Source organism: Alternaria dauci, chromosome 5 (genome assembly GCF_042100115.1).
Source record: "Alternaria dauci strain A2016 chromosome 5, whole genome shotgun sequence".
Classification (NCBI taxonomy): domain Eukaryota; kingdom Fungi; phylum Ascomycota; class Dothideomycetes; order Pleosporales; family Pleosporaceae; genus Alternaria; species Alternaria dauci.
In genome coordinates, this window is record NC_091276.1 from 2,522,528 (window position 1) to 2,541,222 (window position 18,695).

General features: G+C 52.6%; 6 protein-coding genes across 6 annotated transcripts; 2 read left to right on the forward strand and 4 right to left on the reverse strand.

The window, feature by feature from the left end:
* Positions 1-1,818: 1,818 nt before the first annotated feature.
* On the reverse strand, positions 1,819-6,573 carry ACET3X_006271 (uncharacterized protein). Its single transcript, XM_069452464.1, has 3 exons — positions 6,304-6,573; positions 5,164-6,245; positions 1,819-5,110 (listed from the first exon to the last, which is right to left on the reverse strand). The coding sequence occupies exons 1-3, from the start codon at positions 6,467-6,469 to the stop codon at positions 1,838-1,840; spliced, it is 4,521 nt and encodes a 1,506-aa protein (XP_069306631.1). The 5' UTR covers positions 6,470-6,573; the 3' UTR covers positions 1,819-1,837.
* A 513-nt stretch (positions 6,574-7,086) lies between these two features.
* ACET3X_006272 (uncharacterized protein) lies at positions 7,087-12,249 on the forward strand (the record flags this gene model as incomplete). Its single annotated transcript, XM_069452465.1, has 1 exon — positions 7,087-12,249. One exon carries the CDS (start codon positions 7,087-7,089, stop codon positions 12,247-12,249), a length of 5,163 nt encoding a protein of 1,720 aa, XP_069306632.1.
* A 521-nt stretch (positions 12,250-12,770) lies between these two features.
* ACET3X_006273 (uncharacterized protein) lies at positions 12,771-13,490 on the forward strand (the record flags this gene model as incomplete). The annotated part of the gene is made up of 1 exon (XM_069452466.1): positions 12,771-13,490. The coding sequence occupies one exon, from the start codon at positions 12,771-12,773 to the stop codon at positions 13,488-13,490; it is 720 nt and encodes a 239-aa protein (XP_069306633.1).
* A 680-nt stretch (positions 13,491-14,170) lies between these two features.
* Positions 14,171-14,972, reverse strand: ACET3X_006274 (uncharacterized protein; the record flags this gene model as incomplete). The annotated part of the gene is made up of 3 exons (XM_069452467.1): positions 14,171-14,189; positions 14,249-14,801; positions 14,933-14,972. The coding sequence occupies 3 exons, from the start codon at positions 14,970-14,972 to the stop codon at positions 14,171-14,173; spliced, it is 612 nt and encodes a 203-aa protein (XP_069306634.1).
* Positions 14,973-15,629: 657 nt separating this feature from the next.
* Positions 15,630-16,787, reverse strand: ACET3X_006275 (uncharacterized protein; the record flags this gene model as incomplete). Its single annotated transcript, XM_069452469.1, has 4 exons — positions 15,630-15,748; positions 15,799-16,359; positions 16,423-16,595; positions 16,645-16,787. 4 exons carry the CDS (start codon positions 16,785-16,787, stop codon positions 15,630-15,632), a joined length of 996 nt encoding a protein of 331 aa, XP_069306635.1.
* Positions 16,788-17,170: 383 nt separating this feature from the next.
* Positions 17,171-18,514, reverse strand: ACET3X_006276 (uncharacterized protein; the record flags this gene model as incomplete). The annotated part of the gene is made up of 2 exons (XM_069452470.1): positions 17,171-18,440; positions 18,495-18,514. The coding sequence occupies 2 exons, from the start codon at positions 18,512-18,514 to the stop codon at positions 17,171-17,173; spliced, it is 1,290 nt and encodes a 429-aa protein (XP_069306636.1).
* Positions 18,515-18,695: the final 181 nt, after the last annotated feature.

Below are 18,695 nucleotides of genomic sequence, written 5' to 3' on the forward strand. Positions count from 1 at the left end.
CTCTCTTCTCCTAATCGACTCCAAAAGAATAGCAGCATCCAGGGATGGCTGTTGTTTGCTCTAAAAACTTCCTACATGAGCAGGTATGCTGTGTTTCCGCTCTTCGATTTCCAAAAACCGTATGGCATTATTTCCATGTAACTCTTTCGCGGAAAGAAACAAGAATGGGAAGTGGCGCATACGATGGACAGCATGTCACAAGAAAAGCTTGTGTCATAATGTTTGATGTGCTCGCACAACCGAAGAGCAGCTATAAATCCAGCCCCTACTGGCCTCTTTTCTTCCTTTCTAAAGTACGGTCTTTTTGCTGGATCCCAAAAGTGGTGTTGGTAACGCATGATGTGCTCCGGGCTTGTTTTCTCAAAATACAAGAGTCAGCTCGACGTGCAATGATTCCTTCTCAAAGTGATCGACAACGAGCCATGCTTACGCGGGCACAGAACTGCATAGGTGTCCGTGGGAACTCGTTAATAAAAGCGTCTTCTGGGATTCTGCCATCCAGTTGCCTAGTACACCCATCGTGGCATATATTCTTAAAATTTCATACCTGCTCAACATATCATGAGGCAATACCCATGAGTACTTATGCATACGCTTCCCAAAAATTGGCGACAGAAGACGCTATGTCTTCCTTCTTGCCTTCCGCAAACGACTATACCGCCGCTATCATCAGACAAGGAGCGGGGTTGATCTCAAAAACACACTATGGTTCACTTGAGCACGCAGAATGGCTATGGGAAATACAAATGGCAATTCTCAATAGTTGAATCAGTGGACAAAGTGGGAAACACTTGCCGCGTCATCTGCGTCATCTCTTCTGCAACAACACACTTCGCAGTATTACCCAAATTCATACAAAATGACCCGGATGCCTCGGTCTGCCGATTGGAGACTCTCACTCGTTGTCTCAATGCTTTGGTTGAATGTGAGAAGGAGCTGTTGTATGCTCTCGAAGAATTCCACTGAAGAAATCCATGACCACTGATCGTACGGTACAAAGACTATGCAGATCTGTTTCATGTCCAGCAGGTTGCTGTATCGTAAAAACATCATGTTACGACATCGTATTGTGGCGATCATGGTTGGGTAGAGTCGAGGTTGCGTATATAAAAACTCCCACTACATTATCATTCTTCTTCGTCAAAAATTAACGCCATAACTGGCATTATCAAGAATACGGATGTTGCTTTCATGTGGCTTTTCCGGCTCGTTCTCGAAAACCGCAGACAAAGAATACGATGAGTGTTCGCGTTGCTGGTCCACACGGACCATAAAGACAAGGCGACTATACTGATGAGACAGGAAGAATATTCTTTCTTAGAAACATGCTGGAACAAAGAGATAAGAATATTCCTTACGTCTTCTCTGCCCGGAATAGGGGATACAGCTGATATACAGCCGTCACAATCTTCTTACATCTCGGAACTCGTTAAACAACATGGTATTTCATCACTCGAAATAGCAGCAGATGGCGTCATGACTGTAGCAAAACCCCCCCCCGCCAATAGTGCATGCTGCGCCCGTGTGGGCTTCTGCTTTACTCTCAAAATTGTCACTGCCAAGGTCCATGTGGCAAAATGTCGAAAACCGTCGCGTCCACACCACCAACCTCCGATATGCGATCCACAGTCCCGATAGATCGTATTTGTAAGTTGTCGTCCAGATGTATTCTGGTTAGCGTTTTCCTGATCAATGTCACCTGCTCATGTCCCTTGTATCATCGGGCCCAAAACGTCACAGATGACCCACCAAGCACATATGTGCCGTCACTCAGTCAATAGCACCTGAAGAACCCATGATAAGATCTATATCGTCAGCTACGTTACTTCTTTTCTTATCATATCCTGGCAACAATCGTGCAAGGCTCTCTCATGTACCAAGTCCGCAGTTTCGGTTCGCCCAAGACATTACCACCCTGCAGCAAAGTATGAGTGTCTATATCCGCCTTTTGATGCTCATCTCCACCTCCGACCTTGATGAACTCTGCCTCGTCGACCGTTGCACCGATCTCGTAGGTACCGCTGCATAGCGCAACGATACCAAGCTCAGACTCTACAGTTTCTCCAGGTTGTATGACCGGTAGCTTGCGTTGTAGTACTCCAGTCCACGAGAAGCGCTTGTCGAGGTCCAACGCAATGTTGTGCGGGAGGCCAGCGACATGTGGCTGTAGCCTTAATATCGGCGAGATGGGACGCGGACTTCGGTTACGGACGGACGTCTTCAGTGTAAGAAACTCATCTACTGGTACCTTGAACTTTGCGCGGCCAAATTGCCGCACGGTATCTTCGCCATCTGCTGCGGGGTAGTCCGAGATGATGGTTGTAGTGATGGCAAGATCCTCAAGTCTGATGGCCTCAACCATCCGCGGCGTGAAGCGGATGCCGCGCAGTTCCAGTTCACCATGACGTCCATTCCCGTCTTCTGTCCACGTTCCTCGCACAAGTTTGAGTAGCTCTTCGCGATACCAGAAAGCTTCCCTGCTCGCACGTTCGGTTTCGGGAGAGATTTTGCTCGTGCTAACGACGAATTGACGTTGATTAGCAGGGTTCAAGGATGGAACAGCGGCGTGAGGGTCTTGTAGATAGACCTTTGGAAGGATCATGGCGATCCTACTGACATGCCCTGGCTGTATGACTTCATTGACACCATGTGCTTCGTTCCAAGATTCGTCGCTGTACTTGCCGTTGAGCATAGGCTCTCGAGCTTGGAGCGATATCGACAATGGGTTCGGCCACGAGTTTCTCAGATCTAGAAGGAGCATGCAGTGCTCTTCGTCGTTCTCGAGGCTTTGCTTCTGGTTTAGGAAGGACCGGAGATGGCTGGCAGCTTTCCCGGATGCCGGTGGAGGTGATGACTCGTGGTCAGCCTTAGCTTGTGAACCCGACGATACGGTATCGAACCAGCCGATGTCGCCGGAAAGGGGTACTATGTCTGGGCGCTGAAGCTGCACACTTGCATTCACAGTGATGGAGATGGGCGCCGACACCTGGCGGGTGAAGAAGTGTTCCTCAACTTCCGATCTTCGCTTCCCAAGGTTGGCGTAATCGATCTGGATGGTAGCATCCGTCAGTCTTGTGCGGCCGATAACCTCAATAGTAAATTCGGCTTCGGCGCCCGGCTTGATACTCGGTGATTCCTCGGCCTCGTTCTTACACCAACGCAAGGATGGATGATGAGCGAGCTGGACCTCTAGTTCGTGCAACTCAGCTGCGGGTAAGTCTTTGTTGGACGTCGCCGCTTGTATTGCGGCAGTTGCGGTATCCTGAAAAGAGATGTGAACAAAGTCGACAGCTGTTACAGCTGAGGTGTTCTTGACAGTAACGGTGAAACGTTTTCTCTCGCCTTCAAGCACCATGACCGCTGATTGTGGTAAAGACACTTTGGTGATGACAATGACAGGCTGATCTGGTATTACAGAGAACGTCAGTGACTCTGGCTTCGGCTGAAAGGTGGCCCTATGGTCGATCGATGGCGCAATAGCCGAAGAGGGCCGTGATGCTGGAGCGCCTAGACATGCTTTGAGACCCATGCGCTTCATCTTGGCTTCTCTCTTTGGCTTCCATGGTTCAGGAAATATAGGGAAGAGCCGTTCTCGACATCCAATGAGCTTGACATAGCAACCAATGATCTTCAAGGATCCCGATGTTCGCGCTGTTCCTGTAATCTGGAACTTTTGGGTTCTGTAAGGACCAAGCAGGAAGTGCTCCTCTAGTGCAAAAAATTCCACACCTTCAGCCGCTATCTTCAACGACTCTACCCCAAGCTCGAACTCATATGGGTTCTGCATGGCGATGACGAAGCGATAGTGCTCATTAGCAACCAGAACTGTTTGTGCAGCATTCGTCTGCGGCTTCTTCAACCACGCATTATGGAGGAATGGGCCTTCTTTTCCTTGGCTATCGGACTTTAGTTCCGTCCCCTGCCTCTGAGTTAATCGTAGAGGTTCCAGTTCCTCAAGTATAAACAACCCGCGGACAAGAAAGTCGTCCCAATATTCTGTCTCAACGTGTTGTAGCCCAAGCTTCTTCGCAGCTGTGACTGTTCTCGAGATGTTCGAGTAAAGCCGGATCTGCTCATCCCGTGCAAGAGACACGAACACGTCGGTGCTGTTAGGCCTGGGCGCTGTACCCGGGCCTGCGACCCGCAGTAAAAGGGCAGTGAAATGGAGAACGCCGTTGAAATCCGGTAACGCTTCGCAGAAACTGAGACATGTTCGCAGTATTTCCAGCTTGAGGCTAAGACTGCCAAAAGTTCGCAAGGAAGAAATTGCCAGAATAGCGTCGACCACTCGTTGACTAGCAATGCTGTCTGAAGCACTCTCCGCGTTCTCGTTTCTTTGACTGGGTACGGTGATGTCGGGCATGTTCCCCTTCGAATTTGGTATCCCGTATATTCGACCCAGTAGACCCAGAAATTCTTCGATACCTTGCTCGACTTCGCCTTCGCCCAAGTTGAGGGCACCGGTTCCGGAAGTGCCACCACTTGCGATGTTCAAAGCGGCAAGACCGGCAGCCGGGTGAACTCCCATCTCAGCTGCTCCCACTTTACGGGCTTGAATCAAGCCAGGAACTAGGGATGTGATGAACTCCTTCATGACGATGGCCTTCTTACGTTGTAATCCCAATGACGACAAAATCGAAGCAACACCAGCTAGTACTACGACGCGGTCCGTAGGATTCATTCCAGAGCTTTCTACGGGTCCAGGTAATGCGCGAAATAGCATGGAAGCGATGTCATTGCGCGTAGGATGTACATTAAGCCTCGGCACTGAAAGCCGTGCTTTCTGCTTGTACGGTACGTTCTGTACAAGGTGTCGTAGCGCATCTTCGTCGAGGAATCCCGCGGATAGATTGATTGCAGCCAATAACTTGGAAAACCGTATTACACATTCCGAGAAGGCAAGAGGCGGCAACGATTCTCCAGCGAAGTTGGCCGCACGTGTATACAAGTTCAGTATCATGTTGACCAAGTCTGGCAGCAGCGAGTTGAGAGCATCTAACGAGTTGTCGTGCTTTTGCGGTTTCGCTGGAGTTGAGACATCGGAAGCACTGTTCGATGGCGTATGCGTTGGTGTGATGCCTCCGCCAACTGGATAGCAAACTTCAGGTATCTGTAAAGGTTGATGAGCAACTGCAATATTGTTCATACGAAAGGAGAACAAACCTGAAACTCCATGCCTGACCAAGCAAAGAGAAGCATGCACACCATGATATGCTCAAGAGCTTTGGCATGCCATAGATGATCGCTCAAGGCTCGGGCTCTAGTTGCGCCCTCTGTGAGCTCTCGTACTGCCTCAACCCACTGGCCCGCGCACATGTATAATGTACCAATCACAATTCCAATACGACCACGTCCCTTGTTCCTAGCCCTCTCGCCGACTCCACCAGAACCAAAGCCGTGGATTGACACGCGGTCTGCGGCAGTCTTCTTGGTTGCAGTGCTAGGTCTGCTAGAATCACTATTCGTTTGATGCAGTGTATTGGCTGAGTTGACACCTGATATCTCATCAAACGTTGTTGGTGGTGTACGTGTACCTTGCGCACTCGAAGAAGCAGTTCTTGGATCCTCTGTGGATAATGGTCCCCCTGAATTTGATGACAACACAGGCATTGACATTCTGTGGCCATCCTTCAGTGCGTTATTCACGGGCGACTCTGGCCTACTGGCAGTAGGGGTTTGCGAGTTGCGTCGCGCGAATTGCGAAGTCGAGTCAGCTGCGGCCCAGCTGGGTGTGACCTCCATTGCACCATTCTGAGAAGCTGGCGAGACCAGTGTGGGGAGAGCTTGTATAGATTTCGCCAAGGTTGTCATCTCTGCTAGTAGGGTTGCAGTAAGATCGCACATGAAGGTCTTCATCGTAGTAGTCTTTAGATGCGACTTTGGTGGGATCAAGAGCGTTTCTTGAGGCAAGCGCGGATGTCGAGACTGGGTTGCTGAATCAAACATCATGATGCTGTGGAGATACGCCCTGGGGAACTGTTCTCTGAGATCATCGACACCGAACTGGATAGCGTTTGCTTCATCATCGTTGACTGGGGGGTCTTCAAATGTCGTACTTGATGTGCCATCAGTCGCACGTGACGGCTGTAGCCAGACATACTCGGACGCGTCCCCGATTCCAATGACAAGCAGGGGCTCTCTGAACTGCTCAAACGGCGAAAGAGATAGATGAGAAGCCGATGGCATGGAAGTTGACAAGTCATAAAGTAGAGTTCCGTCAGGCCACGCTAAAGGAGAAAACATATCTATGCGTCGCCAAGATCAGTAAACATCAGAGCTAAGCTGGATCACGAGGGGTCGTACTCCGGTCAGGTCGCGGATCAGGGCTGATGTCACCCAGTCGAACCAGTGACTCTTGTTGCAGGAGGTCGACAAAGGCTATGAAGCGCGAACGCTTGATGCGACTCACGGGAAGAAGCAAGGCCCTAATGCGCGCAGGCGCGATCGGGGACAGAGGGTCGACTGCCATCGCAACATCTGGAGACTGGAGACCTGACGGCCAAAAACAATAAACTGGATCAGGAGGATAGCGTCGTGTTGGCGGGTGCCTGCATGATGCGTGGAATACGGCGGACGGTGAAACGGTTGGTGATCCTCAAAGCTTCGGCCCTCGTGGCAAGGCCCGAAATGATCTAACCACTTCCGGCGCTGGCCCCTGCGCCGGTGCCTGCAACATCAAGTGCCACTCGAAACACGACGTCTCACCGACAACCCTTCGCCTTCCACCAGGCTGCGCTGCTGTCTTTGATATGTTTCCTACGTTCTGCATAGCGTGAGCATATTCAGGAGTGTTGTTTTTGCTGCGCAGGAATATTCGACGGTCTGGCTCGTCCTCACGGCTTTGCCACCGCCTCCCACGTCTTACCAGCACATTTAGTACAACCAGCGCGTTCACATTACAACTTCAACCACAATCCGGACCTATCTCGCGGGGCACCAGCGGGGTAGACTAAGAACGATTTTCCGCATTTGAAGCTCTCACACTTCTTTTGCATACAGTGTTGCTGCGCTCCACTTCGAGATCTGCCACTCTGGCTTCAAACATCAACGCCACTCTGTTAGGCATCTTCTGATAATCTTTGCAAGATGGCTGCGATTGATTTTGCGCGGCTGCGCAACCAAACCATGGCCGATGGTTTCGATAGCGAGGTCACGGTCAACACTCGGGCCTTGATCGACAAGGTCCTTGCACGTTACTCCAGCGAACATACGACATTGCGAGAGTTGATACAGAACGCGGCAGATGCGAAAGCAGACCAAGTCATCATTAAGTTCGAGACGGATCCATCTCTGACTGTTCCCACACCACAGGCCGCCGAGGATCCCGTTCTACTGAAGCATATTATCCAACATCACACACTCAAGCGACTCGTTGTAAGCAATAACGGTCAGCCATTCACAACCGCAGACTGGAGTCGTCTAAAAAGTATCGCGGACGGCAATCCAGACGAAACGAAAATTGGCGCTTTCGGCGTCGGGTTCTACAGCGTCTTTGCCGACTGCGATGAGCCGTTTGTAGTTTCAGGAGACCGGACCATGGCGTTCTACTGGAAGGGTAATATGCTTTCGACAAAGGCCGCCCCTGTACCACCCGAACACGATACAAGAGACACTATATTTATGCTCGAATATCGACAAGCAAACCCTGCATCCCCGTCGTACAATCCATCGAAGCTACCGAACTTGCCCACCCTGTGTCAGTTTTTGGCAACGAGTCTCACGTTTGTTGGGTTACAAAGCATCGAGCTTCACGTTGATGATTACGTTGTTGCGTCATTCAACAAGAAAATATCACCTCCGGAGGCCATCCGCGTGCCCAACGGACTCAAGACAGAGACCGAAGGGGGTTTAATGCGAGTGACTGATGTTACGCAACAGCACTCTCAGATCGATGCGGCCTGGATGAACGTCATCGCCACCGCTCAGTTGCCCCCAAAGAAAGCAGCAGATCTCGTACAGCAAGAAGTACGCAACGCTGGCACTTCGCTCCGAAGCTTTTTCTCAAAGTTTGCATCGGCACCTCCTCCTCCCACGAAGAGTGTCAAGCCTGTGCCAGAGAAGACGATTTCCAGTGAAGAAATAGCAGGTGACTCAACAGGCACAATCTTTCTAAAAGTATGCACTGTGGTTGCGGCTACAAAAGTCTCGCAAACTTTTACAAGGGAAATCGAGCGGGCAACCAAGAAATCACCACCCAAGACGATTAAAATCGCACTTCTGACATGTCCGTATCAGGACCCATCAACCACTCTGGCAACAGGCTCGGGAAGTTCGGCCGCGCTTGCAGATAAGATCTTCGCAGAAGTCCTCCCAACGAAATCTGGACGAATCTTTATCGGGTTTCCTACCGCTCAGACAACGGGCTATCTTGCACACATCTCGGCACCATCGCTTATTCCGACAGTGGAGCGAGAGAATGTGGATATGAATGCCCGTTACATTTCTACCTGGAACATCGAGCTTCTACGCGTTGCAGGGCTGGCGTGTCGCATTACCTACGCAGCAGAGTTGGCAGCGTTACAAACTCAGTTTGGCAAAGAATCTATGGAGACTTTGATCGCGAAGACTGCTTATGTGTTCAAACAATACACATCTAAATCATCACATCCATCCACGGCTCTCGGGGATAAGATCGACGAGGCGTTCTGGAATTGTTCCAAGGATCAATCGATTGACATCCTTTCGACCAAGGGATTCTTGCCGAGTAAGCGCGTGCGTATGCCAGCAGAAACTTTGAGCTTTCTAAATGAGGTTCCTATGGTTCCCCAGGAGCTGGCAAATGGCGCGGTCGACTTCATGCTCAACCTACATAACCGCGGTTTTATCACTGAGCTCACGATGCAGGACATCCGCCAGGGCCTGGAGTCACGGGCACTGAACGAGGACGAGCTTTCCGAATTCCTTAAGTGGTGCGGAGCTAAGCTGGAAAGCGGCGAAATTGACGTCCCCGGCTCTCGTAGTTTGTTCGAAAACACTGTCGCCAACATCGATGTTCAGCCAGAGAAGAATTCTGGTAGGATTCTTGCCTTGGGCGACATAAGCACGTTTGTGAACCCAGCACGCATCGGTGCGCATTTGCCGCTCCCACCAGACACGATACCTTTCACTTTCACAAGAGGCATGTCGATGAAACAACTGCAACTTTTTGGTTGGGTGGAGTTGTCGATGGTTCGTTGGCTTCGGCATATGACGACACGCCCACAGTTGGATGACTTCACCAAAGACGAGAATTTAGCGCTTTCCGTACTGACTTTGACGTCCAAGTGCTGGGAGCAACTCGATGGGACTTCCAAGGAGACAGTTGTTAAGATCTTGACTCCCCACACGATCTTGCCTACGAAGATGGGCATGCGGCGACCAGCTGAGTCATACTTTCCTACTGTCAAGCTTTTCGACGATCTGCCGACTGTGACGCCATTCCCAGGCTCCAAGGAGAAGTTCCTCCTAGCGCTAGGGGTACGAAAGACCATCGATCTCCCGATGGTGTTTGACAGAATGCGCAGTCGTGACGCGCAGCAGGCTGAGAAGTCTGAGAAGCCGACCTGGAATCACGTTGACCTTATCCGCTACTTCGCATCCGTCATTAACGAAATTCCTGCGAAAGATCTCAACCGACTACAACAAACAGCATTTTTGCCAGGGAACGGTGCTTTGGTAAAGCCAGGCGAGCAGTTTAAAGCTTCGGATCTTTATGCACCAGACCCGGCTATTGTAGCTTTGGGTCTTACACAGATCAACCTGCCCTTCGAGTTCAAGCCTACTACCCGGGAAGGTGTACTACTTTTGCGTCTTGGACTACGACAATGGCCAGATTCCATCACTATCGCAAACGTCCTCCATCGCGCCGGTCAAGCCAAAGATCTCCAGCTCTATACGCGTGCGATGGAATACTTCTTGACAAATTACTACAAGAACAACTACGCCGCAGAGCACCAGAAGTTTGCCGCCCTGACTCTTCCGATCTTGCCAACCGAACAAGCTCCTTTTCCAGCATTAGTAGGCCCGTTCCAATGCTACACTAATGAGCATGCAGCCTGCCTAGGATTTCCGATCTTACGAAGCGACCTTCGCAGTCATGCCGAGAAGCTGGCGGTCCAGCGCGATCCGAGCATAGGCCCATGTGTTCAGTATCTCATGAAGACACCGCCCAAGACCAAGCTGGATGCGGAAATGCAGTTTGCTTACCTTGCTTCTCGTGGATCTGAGCTCGATCAGTATAAAGGGCTCATACAAAACCTTGCGACTTCCAACATCGTACCAATTTTCAGGAAGTACTATCTGGATCCTTCCTGCAGTGGTTTTGAGGATAGATCGAAGAATCAAACTGGCAAAACCGAGATGCGCATTCATCATTACGATCCCCCCGAGCATGTCTTTGTTGGCCGTGATCAAGAGTATCGTGGTATCCTTGATTATGTTCACTATGGTGCTGAAGCCACAGTCTTCCTACTCAAGGTTGGCGCGAAGCACGAGCCTACCACACATGATCTTGCATATCTCCTCGCCAAGAACCCTGCTCGCTTCCTCAATACCATTGGTCAGGAGAAGTATCTCGATCTGCTTAGAAAGCTGGCCGAACATGCGGCAAATCTGTGGAAGGACAAGGATCTGGTCAAAGCCCTTGTGGCTTCAAGGCTACTTCTTGGCTACCGTGACATCAAAGAAGACACCAAGAAGGTCGCCGATGCTGGTGATGAAGAGATGGACGACCTTGACGAGGACAATGTCCATCGTGAATGGTCTCTCAACAAAGCCGGCGAGATCGTGATCATCGATAACGTCAATTACATGACGAGATTCCGCGACTTTATCATTGCAGCCCCGCAAGAAGAACTCCTCGAGGAATTCTACGCTCGCTTCGGCGTTCAGAAGGTCTCGGAGCTAGTCAAGACCGACCAGCGCATCGGCACAGTGGCACGCGACCAGTCGCCTGCCCAGGATCTTCGAAGAGACATCCTGGAGCGCGTGCGCCTGTTCCTCCACGAGTACGAGCGCGATGCTTCATCAAAGGCTATTAGACATGACGCTAAGTGGCTGGGTTCCAATCTGACAGTCCAATGTGTGTCGGATATCTCTATTCGCTACTCACTGGCAGAACGCAACGTCGCGACATCTTCACGCAAATCCGCTGTGATCATTAAGGTACGTGGTACGGGATATGTGCTGAGTATCACACCGAAATACGATCTCTACGAGGTGTCCAGCGAACTAGTCAGGCTGCTGGTGTCGCGGCCGAAGCGCAACGACGCGATCGCGCTCGAGCGTATCTTGACCGAGCCTCTGCGCCGACTGCAGCAAAAGGGCATCAATGTAGAGCGTATCCTACGGAGGAAAGAGCACGAGGCACGCATCGCCAAACAGGCCGAACAAGAACGCGAAGAAGAAGAGCAGCAGCGAGCCGCCGAACAAGCCAAGGCTGGTCATGTAAAGTCCGAGGATAGAGAGAACGTGCCACCCGAGACGCCAGAGAAGGCCAAAGACATGCCTGGTGCGTTTGGTAGTCCAGATACTGGCATGGAGATTGCCAACCGCGGCCGTCAACCGGAGGAGGATCAGGGTCTCATCAACAACTGGGCGAAGAAGCTTGGATTCAAGAATACTCCAAGCGCACCACGTGAAGGCACGCGTGGCACAGATGGCCCTCAGATCAGCCGCGACATCCAAGCTACGAAATCGAACATCCAGAATGCTATCAAGGAATGCCGACCTGCTGGTATGGAGAACATCAACACGAAGCACCACCAAGACCCGACGGAGCTTGACCGAGGAGGGTACTGTAATGGCGAACAATGGGAGAACCTGCACAAGGCCTTTTCTGTGCCCTTCTCAGGTCGACATGTCGATATCTACTACGGTCGCGAGGAGACTGCGCCGCTCACCGATTTGCAGTCTCACCTGCAAGCATTCCTGCCGCTCATCTTCGGCCTCACCTCGATCTTTAGCGTCAACCCGGCTGCGGTGAACATATTCCTCGACAAGAAGTCGAATACAGTGGCCTTCAATATGAATGGCAGTCTGTTTTTCAATCTGGCTTGGTTCATCGCTTTACATAGCGATGGATGTCAGACCAAGGAAGGGAAGCTGCGGGCGTTGGACAGTTGGTTTTGCACGTACTGCCACGAGCTCGCACATAATCTCGTGGCCGACCACAATGCGCGCCATAGTTGGTACCAACAGCAGATCATCATCGAGTACAGTCAGCAGTATCGCGCTGCATTGCCGAACTTTACACAGGGTCTTTTGATATAGACGGGTTTTTTAGGTTGTCATATGGGTAGACTGATAGACATGGACATCTTAGCAGCGTTTTATTATCATTATCCGTAGAGTATATGTTCTATTCATTGTCATCTGGCTGTATGTCAAATCGTGTCTCTGTTTATCTTCTACGTTCATTACATCGCCACGCCTCAAATTTGATATTTGCGTTTACTCGAATCTCACTGCAAGCGGATGCTTCGATCTCGACGGCTTAGGCTCCACTCTCTTAATGTAGACCGCTCAATCTCACTCTCTTACCCAAACCTTGCTTTCAGTTATAACGCCTCACAAACGCAGGTGAGTACGTCTCCACACCGTTAGCGTACCTTCACCGCAGCGTAGTGGGACATATAAACCACTCCCCTACTGACTCTCTTCTTCTTCCACCCTCTACACTCTACTCACCTTTCCTCCTTGCTTTTCAACATAAACTCGAAAGTTGCGACCACAGGTAACCCGCAAAACACCCACTTGCCCCAACGATCTGACGCTGACTTGCACACAGCAAAATGAAGCTCACCACTTTCTCCACGATCGCCCTCGGCCTCGCCAGCCTCACCGTCGGCCAGTTCGTCACCACAATCACTTCCGTCTACTGCATCAACCCAAAGTACTGCAGCACCCGCACATACGTCCAGTCCATCGGCGCCGCTACCCCCACCGTCGTAGCTCCTCGCTGCGAGCCTGGAAAGTTCGGTCCGGGCTGCTTTCCAATCATCACCCATCCGCCAGGCAACGCTATCCACGCACGCCAGGCTGAACCTACCCCCGCCGCCATAGCCCCCCGTTGCGAGCCCGGCATGTTCGGCCCCGGATGTTTCCCCATCATCCATCCGCCCGCCAACGCTGTCGAGGCACGCGAGGACATGTCTACATCCTGTTTTCCAGGTCGCATCGGTCCCGACTGCCACATGTGTATCCCCGGCAGGAACGAGCCTGGCTGCCCACCGTCACCTTGGCCTCCGGCTGATGTGGCTATCACGCCAGCTCCTGTTGAGTCTTACAATCCTCCTCCTAGTCCGGTTCCTACTGCGACTACTTCTCACTTTGGCTGTCCAGGGGGCAAGTGTGGTCCTGGTTGTCGGTGGGGCCATGAGTGCGATATGATGTTTGGACGGGGTGTTACCCAGGACCTTGGTGGAAGGAGTCAGAGGGGTGTGAAGAGGGAGGCTGAGGCTACTGCTGTGGCGGAGGCTGTACATAGTACGCTTCTTACGCTGAGGGCTTAGATTGCTTTGGTATTGAGGTGAGAGACACGAAGGTGTCTGTACCTGCTCAAAAGTGATGATATGGCAGTATGTAGAGGCTTGGGAAGGCAATGCCTTGGGGTTGGGCTGGATTGATAGTCACTCGACACTTAAGACAAAATGATTCTTCCCATGGCCATCCCTTTTCGTTAATCGCACCCCACACTTCCTCTCACGTATCTCAGATCCCAAACCCCTTAAGCGGATACTCCAAACTGCCAATCCTCTCCGGATACACCACACCCCCACTCCTCCTCACCTGATCCATAACCTCCATAAGCACCTCCGTCTCCTGCAGCCCACAAACCTCACTCTCCATCTTCCCATCCCTCACACACCTCGCACACTCATCCGCCTCCCAAAACATACCATGCCCACCCCCCGGTATCTCTCTAAACCTCTCCACAACGCCATACTCAAACTCCGCCGGCTTCCCTCTCTTCTCGTTGGCCGCGGGAATAAGCGTATACGCCCTCGGCCTCGGCGCATAATCGACCGTCAAATCGCCCAGCGTCCCCTGGATTCTGATCGCGTCGCCACTGCTATGTGCCGCATTCGGCGTCGTAGCGACCCTGATACTCGTTCCTGCTACGGCATGCGCACCCGTCCCTTTCCAATGCAATAACACTGTTGTTGTCTCGTCGACACCCGTATCCCCTTTGCTAACCGCGGATACTACGACTGGTTTCTCTTTGTCGATGTGTTGCAGCTGGCAATAGTAACAAGCCATGAATACCCACGTCAGACTATATATCCCCAGATCCAACAACGCGCCGCCCGCGAGCTCTGGATTGATCATGCGATGCTCTTTACCAAACTCGTTTTCCACATCGTTCCAGAAGCTAAAATCGGCATAGACACGAGTGATTGTGCCGAGCCGACCAGACTGGATAATGGAGCACACCTCCCTGCTCAAAGGAAAGAATCTCGTCCACACCGCTTCCATCATGAACCTCTTCTTTTCCTTTGCTAGTCGCCGCAGCTCCTTACATTGCTCTGCATTAACAGTGATGGGCTTTTCTATCAAAACATGTTTGCCCGCTTCCAGAACCAGGCGCGCGTGTTGGTAATGGTGCGAGTGCGGTGTAGCCACGTAAACAATATCCACATCCGGGTCCTGTACGAGGTCCTTGTAGGAGCCATACGCTTTCGCCGTGTTGGGCGGCACACCGACGTCTGAACAAAAGTCGTGGGCGCGTTGTGCGGAAGAGGAAGTCGCGGCTGCGACGACGGTGTGGCGGATGTCGTGTGCATTGCGGGTTTGGGGGTCGATGAGGAGGTCTTTTGTGAATGCTGGGTGTGGGTGTTAAAGAGATATGGGTTATGTGGGCAGGAAAGGGGGAAGTGTACTTGTTGCTATGCCTCCGCAGCCTAGTTGTTGGAATTAGCATGTTTGTTTCTGACGTTGGGATGGCATTGCGTACCCAAGATACCCCACCTTAAGGTAAACGGTTCAGAGCTCATCTTGACACAAAGTATGTTATGGAAGGACGTTGAAATAAGAAAGAAAGACGGATGGGAAGAGACGAGCTGTATTCATATCATAATCGCTTCAACGACAAGCCGAGCCCACTCCATGTCTACGACGCCCTGGCTTATGTTGATGCTGCAGGAACATCTAGAACATCAGTGGTGGAGATGTCACATCCTCTCGATTGTCGTACCCCGCCTCGGCTGGGTAGACGTGAGGTAGGCCTGACGACGCGACTAGCGGAGAGACGGGATCCTATCCGCCCCATCCTTCGACCTCAAAGGGATTGCTTCGCTGTACATGATCGCGATCGCGTGCAAGGTAATCCCGGCCCAAGTTAAACGACGGGTGAATTTGGGGTATATACATTATCGCTGCTCAGAAGAGATTTCACCCGCCGAGTCTCATGCACAAAAAGGCATCTTGTGCACCTCACCAAATGCTCGCGTGTAACAAACATGGCAATCCCGCATGAAGCCCCTCCAGAGAATCGTTTTTCTGCTCCACGAACCGCAAACACAGTGCTCGTATGTAAGCCTATAGCTTAATACGACGCTTGTCCTCCTACATGGTATCGCCCTTCTTTTACGGGTCGCGAAGCAACCCAAGACGCACCACTAGCCTGGTTGCTACCATTCTGGAGATGGCGTCTAGGCACGGCGCATGGCAAGCTTCTTGCGCGCCTGGACGGTGTAGGCGTACAGCGCATCCTTGAAGGCGAAGAGGAAGGCGGCGGTAATGACACTCTGGGTGACCTTTGGTCCGATACCTATCAGCAGTTAGCACATGCCTTCTCCAACGCAGAAAATGCTGCCATACCTCCATACAAGCCAGTGTAGCCCTCCTCCCTGATGATGCGCCTGAAGGTGGTCAACATGTCCTCCCTGGGTCCGTCCCTACCGGCAACGTGCATCCGGCTCTTGACAGTAATGTACGGGTATGTGATGCTCGTGGCCAACAGCTTGCCCAGCGCGCCCAGGTAAAAGGCATCCGTTGGTGTAACGCGCCTCCTCTTCTCTAGCATCTGCTTGAGCTGCTCGAAGACGGTATATTGGAGGATGGGGTTGATGACCAAGACCAAGGCAGGCATGACACCGGCGAACAGGCGTGAGAAGCCCTCATCACGCACAAGAGCGAAGAGTGTGCCGAGCGTCGAGGGGGCCTTCTGCGGGGCAGGCGCGCCCGGGAGCGACTCGTCCCAAGCGTCCGACTTGCGCGTCGTCATGCGCGTGTTTACCACCCAGATGGGGTTGGTCATGAGGACCGTGGCGCTGCCAGCGAGGGCGCCCGCCATCATGGACTCGACGGTGGTGAGCTTCGACGAGGCGCGGCCGGCCTTGAGCGCGGCCTTTTCGAAGAAGGAGCGGGTCCATTCGTACCCTGGCTGCTGTCAGTGCCCATTGTACTGTGCCGTGTGCCGTGTACCGAGTGTGGGAGTCGTACAGTAGTAGTAGACAAAGTTTGTGACGCTGATGCCGAAGAGGGCCGAGTCGAGGCCGGCGTAGAGGCCGGCGACGCCCTCGCGCTTGACGATGCGGCGCGCAGCATTGAGCGTCGACAACTGCGCGCGCTTGGATTCGACCTGGGCGCGGGTAGAGAGGGTGATGAGCGGGTAGCTGGGGAGTGTGTTAGCAGCCCGCATTCAATCGTCGTCATGGCGCATACGTCAGGGCCATGGATAGCAGTCCTCCGCCAGCGCCCGCCAGCGCATGCGCAACATTGTCGCTCTGCTGAGCCGCCGTGCTCTGGGGCACCGACGAAGTCGACTCGATGAGCCTTTCCTGTGCCTTTTCCTGTGTTTGGGACATGGTGAATATAGTGAACGTCGCTAGTAGAGGCAGGAGCCGTCGCTATCAGAGGCGGAACGTCGTGATCAGAGGCAGCAGCAGCCGTGGAGCCGGTAGTAGTGGAAAAGGAGTGGACGGGAAAGGATCGAACGGACGGTGCAAAGATTACTATCAAAAGGGAAGCGTCTTCCACGGCGCCTGTGATGCCATATGTCTCCGCATTTGAGCTGCGGCTCCGGCTGACCAAGCGTTTCCGGGGTACAACCGAGGCAACAACTTCCCTGAGCTAGCCGCATCCGGAAATCCTCACCAGACTCCAGCATGTGCAATCTCTAAACTTCATGTGGTATACAACAAACGTGACAACGCACAATGCTTCTGATTGGACCTTGCTACTTTGATATTCATCGCCCACATATCCTCCTCTCTACGACTCGGAATGGCACGTAGAGTGCCGCCGACAGCACCACTGCTACCTCCAACCCGATGTCGCCCGTAGTTTCCGCAATGGGCCCTGTCCACCAGATCTGTCCCATACACGGGATGACGAGGGCAAAGGAAAGCAGAAACGCGCCCATTGCCGCGACGCCGGGCGGAAGCTTACTCGGCTCGTCCCACGCCTCGTCATCCTCGGTATAAGCCACAAGGCTGCTCCCCCGGAACAGCACGTGTTCAGTCAACGCGATGCCGATGAACGCAGCACTCCAGTACCCTATCACGCCGATAAAGTTCTCCAGGTTGAGGAAGAAGCTCTTCGATGCCTCGACAGCCACGCCAATCACGATGCCGGTGATGACGATGCTGAAGAAGATGCGCGGGATGCGGAAGAGCCAGGGAAGCAGCATCTGCAGGTTCAGTGTTACGCTGTACATTGTGGCCGACAGGTTGCCCAACATGCTGAACGCCAGCACGACGGCGACGAAGCGACCAAATCCGCCGGCAGGGTGAAGCATGGCTGCTAGGACACCGCTCGCTGCGTTGACATCGTAGCCAGCCTGCCATGACGCCATGTTTGGTGTGGCGCCGCCCATGGCTGCACCCAGTGTCATCAAGAGGATGGTTGGGAGAGCGAGCCCGGTGTAGGTGTAGAGTGCGATCCGGAGCGGAGGAGCTTTGGGATGCATGTATGTCGAAAAATCACTCGCAAGTGCAGCCCATGGGAGCATGAAGCTTGCCACTAGACCACCGAATGAGAGAACCTGCGATGCTGTAGCAGCAGGGGCCGGGACCTGGTGGCCTAGACTCATACCCCCACATCCTGCAGCAATAACGAGTGCCGCCAATGCTGGGATCCACGCCCACCGTTCGTAGTGATGCAGGACTCCGAAACCGCAAAAGGATATGACCAGCGACAAGAGGGCGATGATGACGATACCAACCGTTGCGTTGATGGTCGTTCCATCTTGCACAGCCGACAGTGCCATACCACCAATGACACTATCGACAACGCAGAATCCCGTCAGAGTAGCAAGATTGAGCAGTATCAGTAAAGAAACAAAGTACTTCCCAAAGGAAAACCTCGCCTGAACCAGCTGTCGCATACCCGTCTTTGGTCCCCACGTACACATGTATGCCACCGGCACAGTACTTGCAAGCGTGAAGAAAAGAATAACCAGGGCCGCATCCCGGAGACTCAAAGCAAACGACATGGTGCCCACCATACCAAAAGTCACACTGCATACCCGTTAGCTGACATGTCCGGAACAGCATCTCGAGCCGACCACTCACGGCAGGGGATTGCAACTCATGCAGAACCAAAGCGTGAAGATCTTTGAATACTGCGTCTCTAGACGTTCCTCGTACGGCACAGGCGTACACCCTCGTAGCTCAACATCTCCTTTCTTTTCCAGAAAACTCAGCACCCCTCTCCACCCTCGCACTCTGTCTTGCTTGCCCACCACCGTGATATCGTCGCAGCTCGGGGTCTCC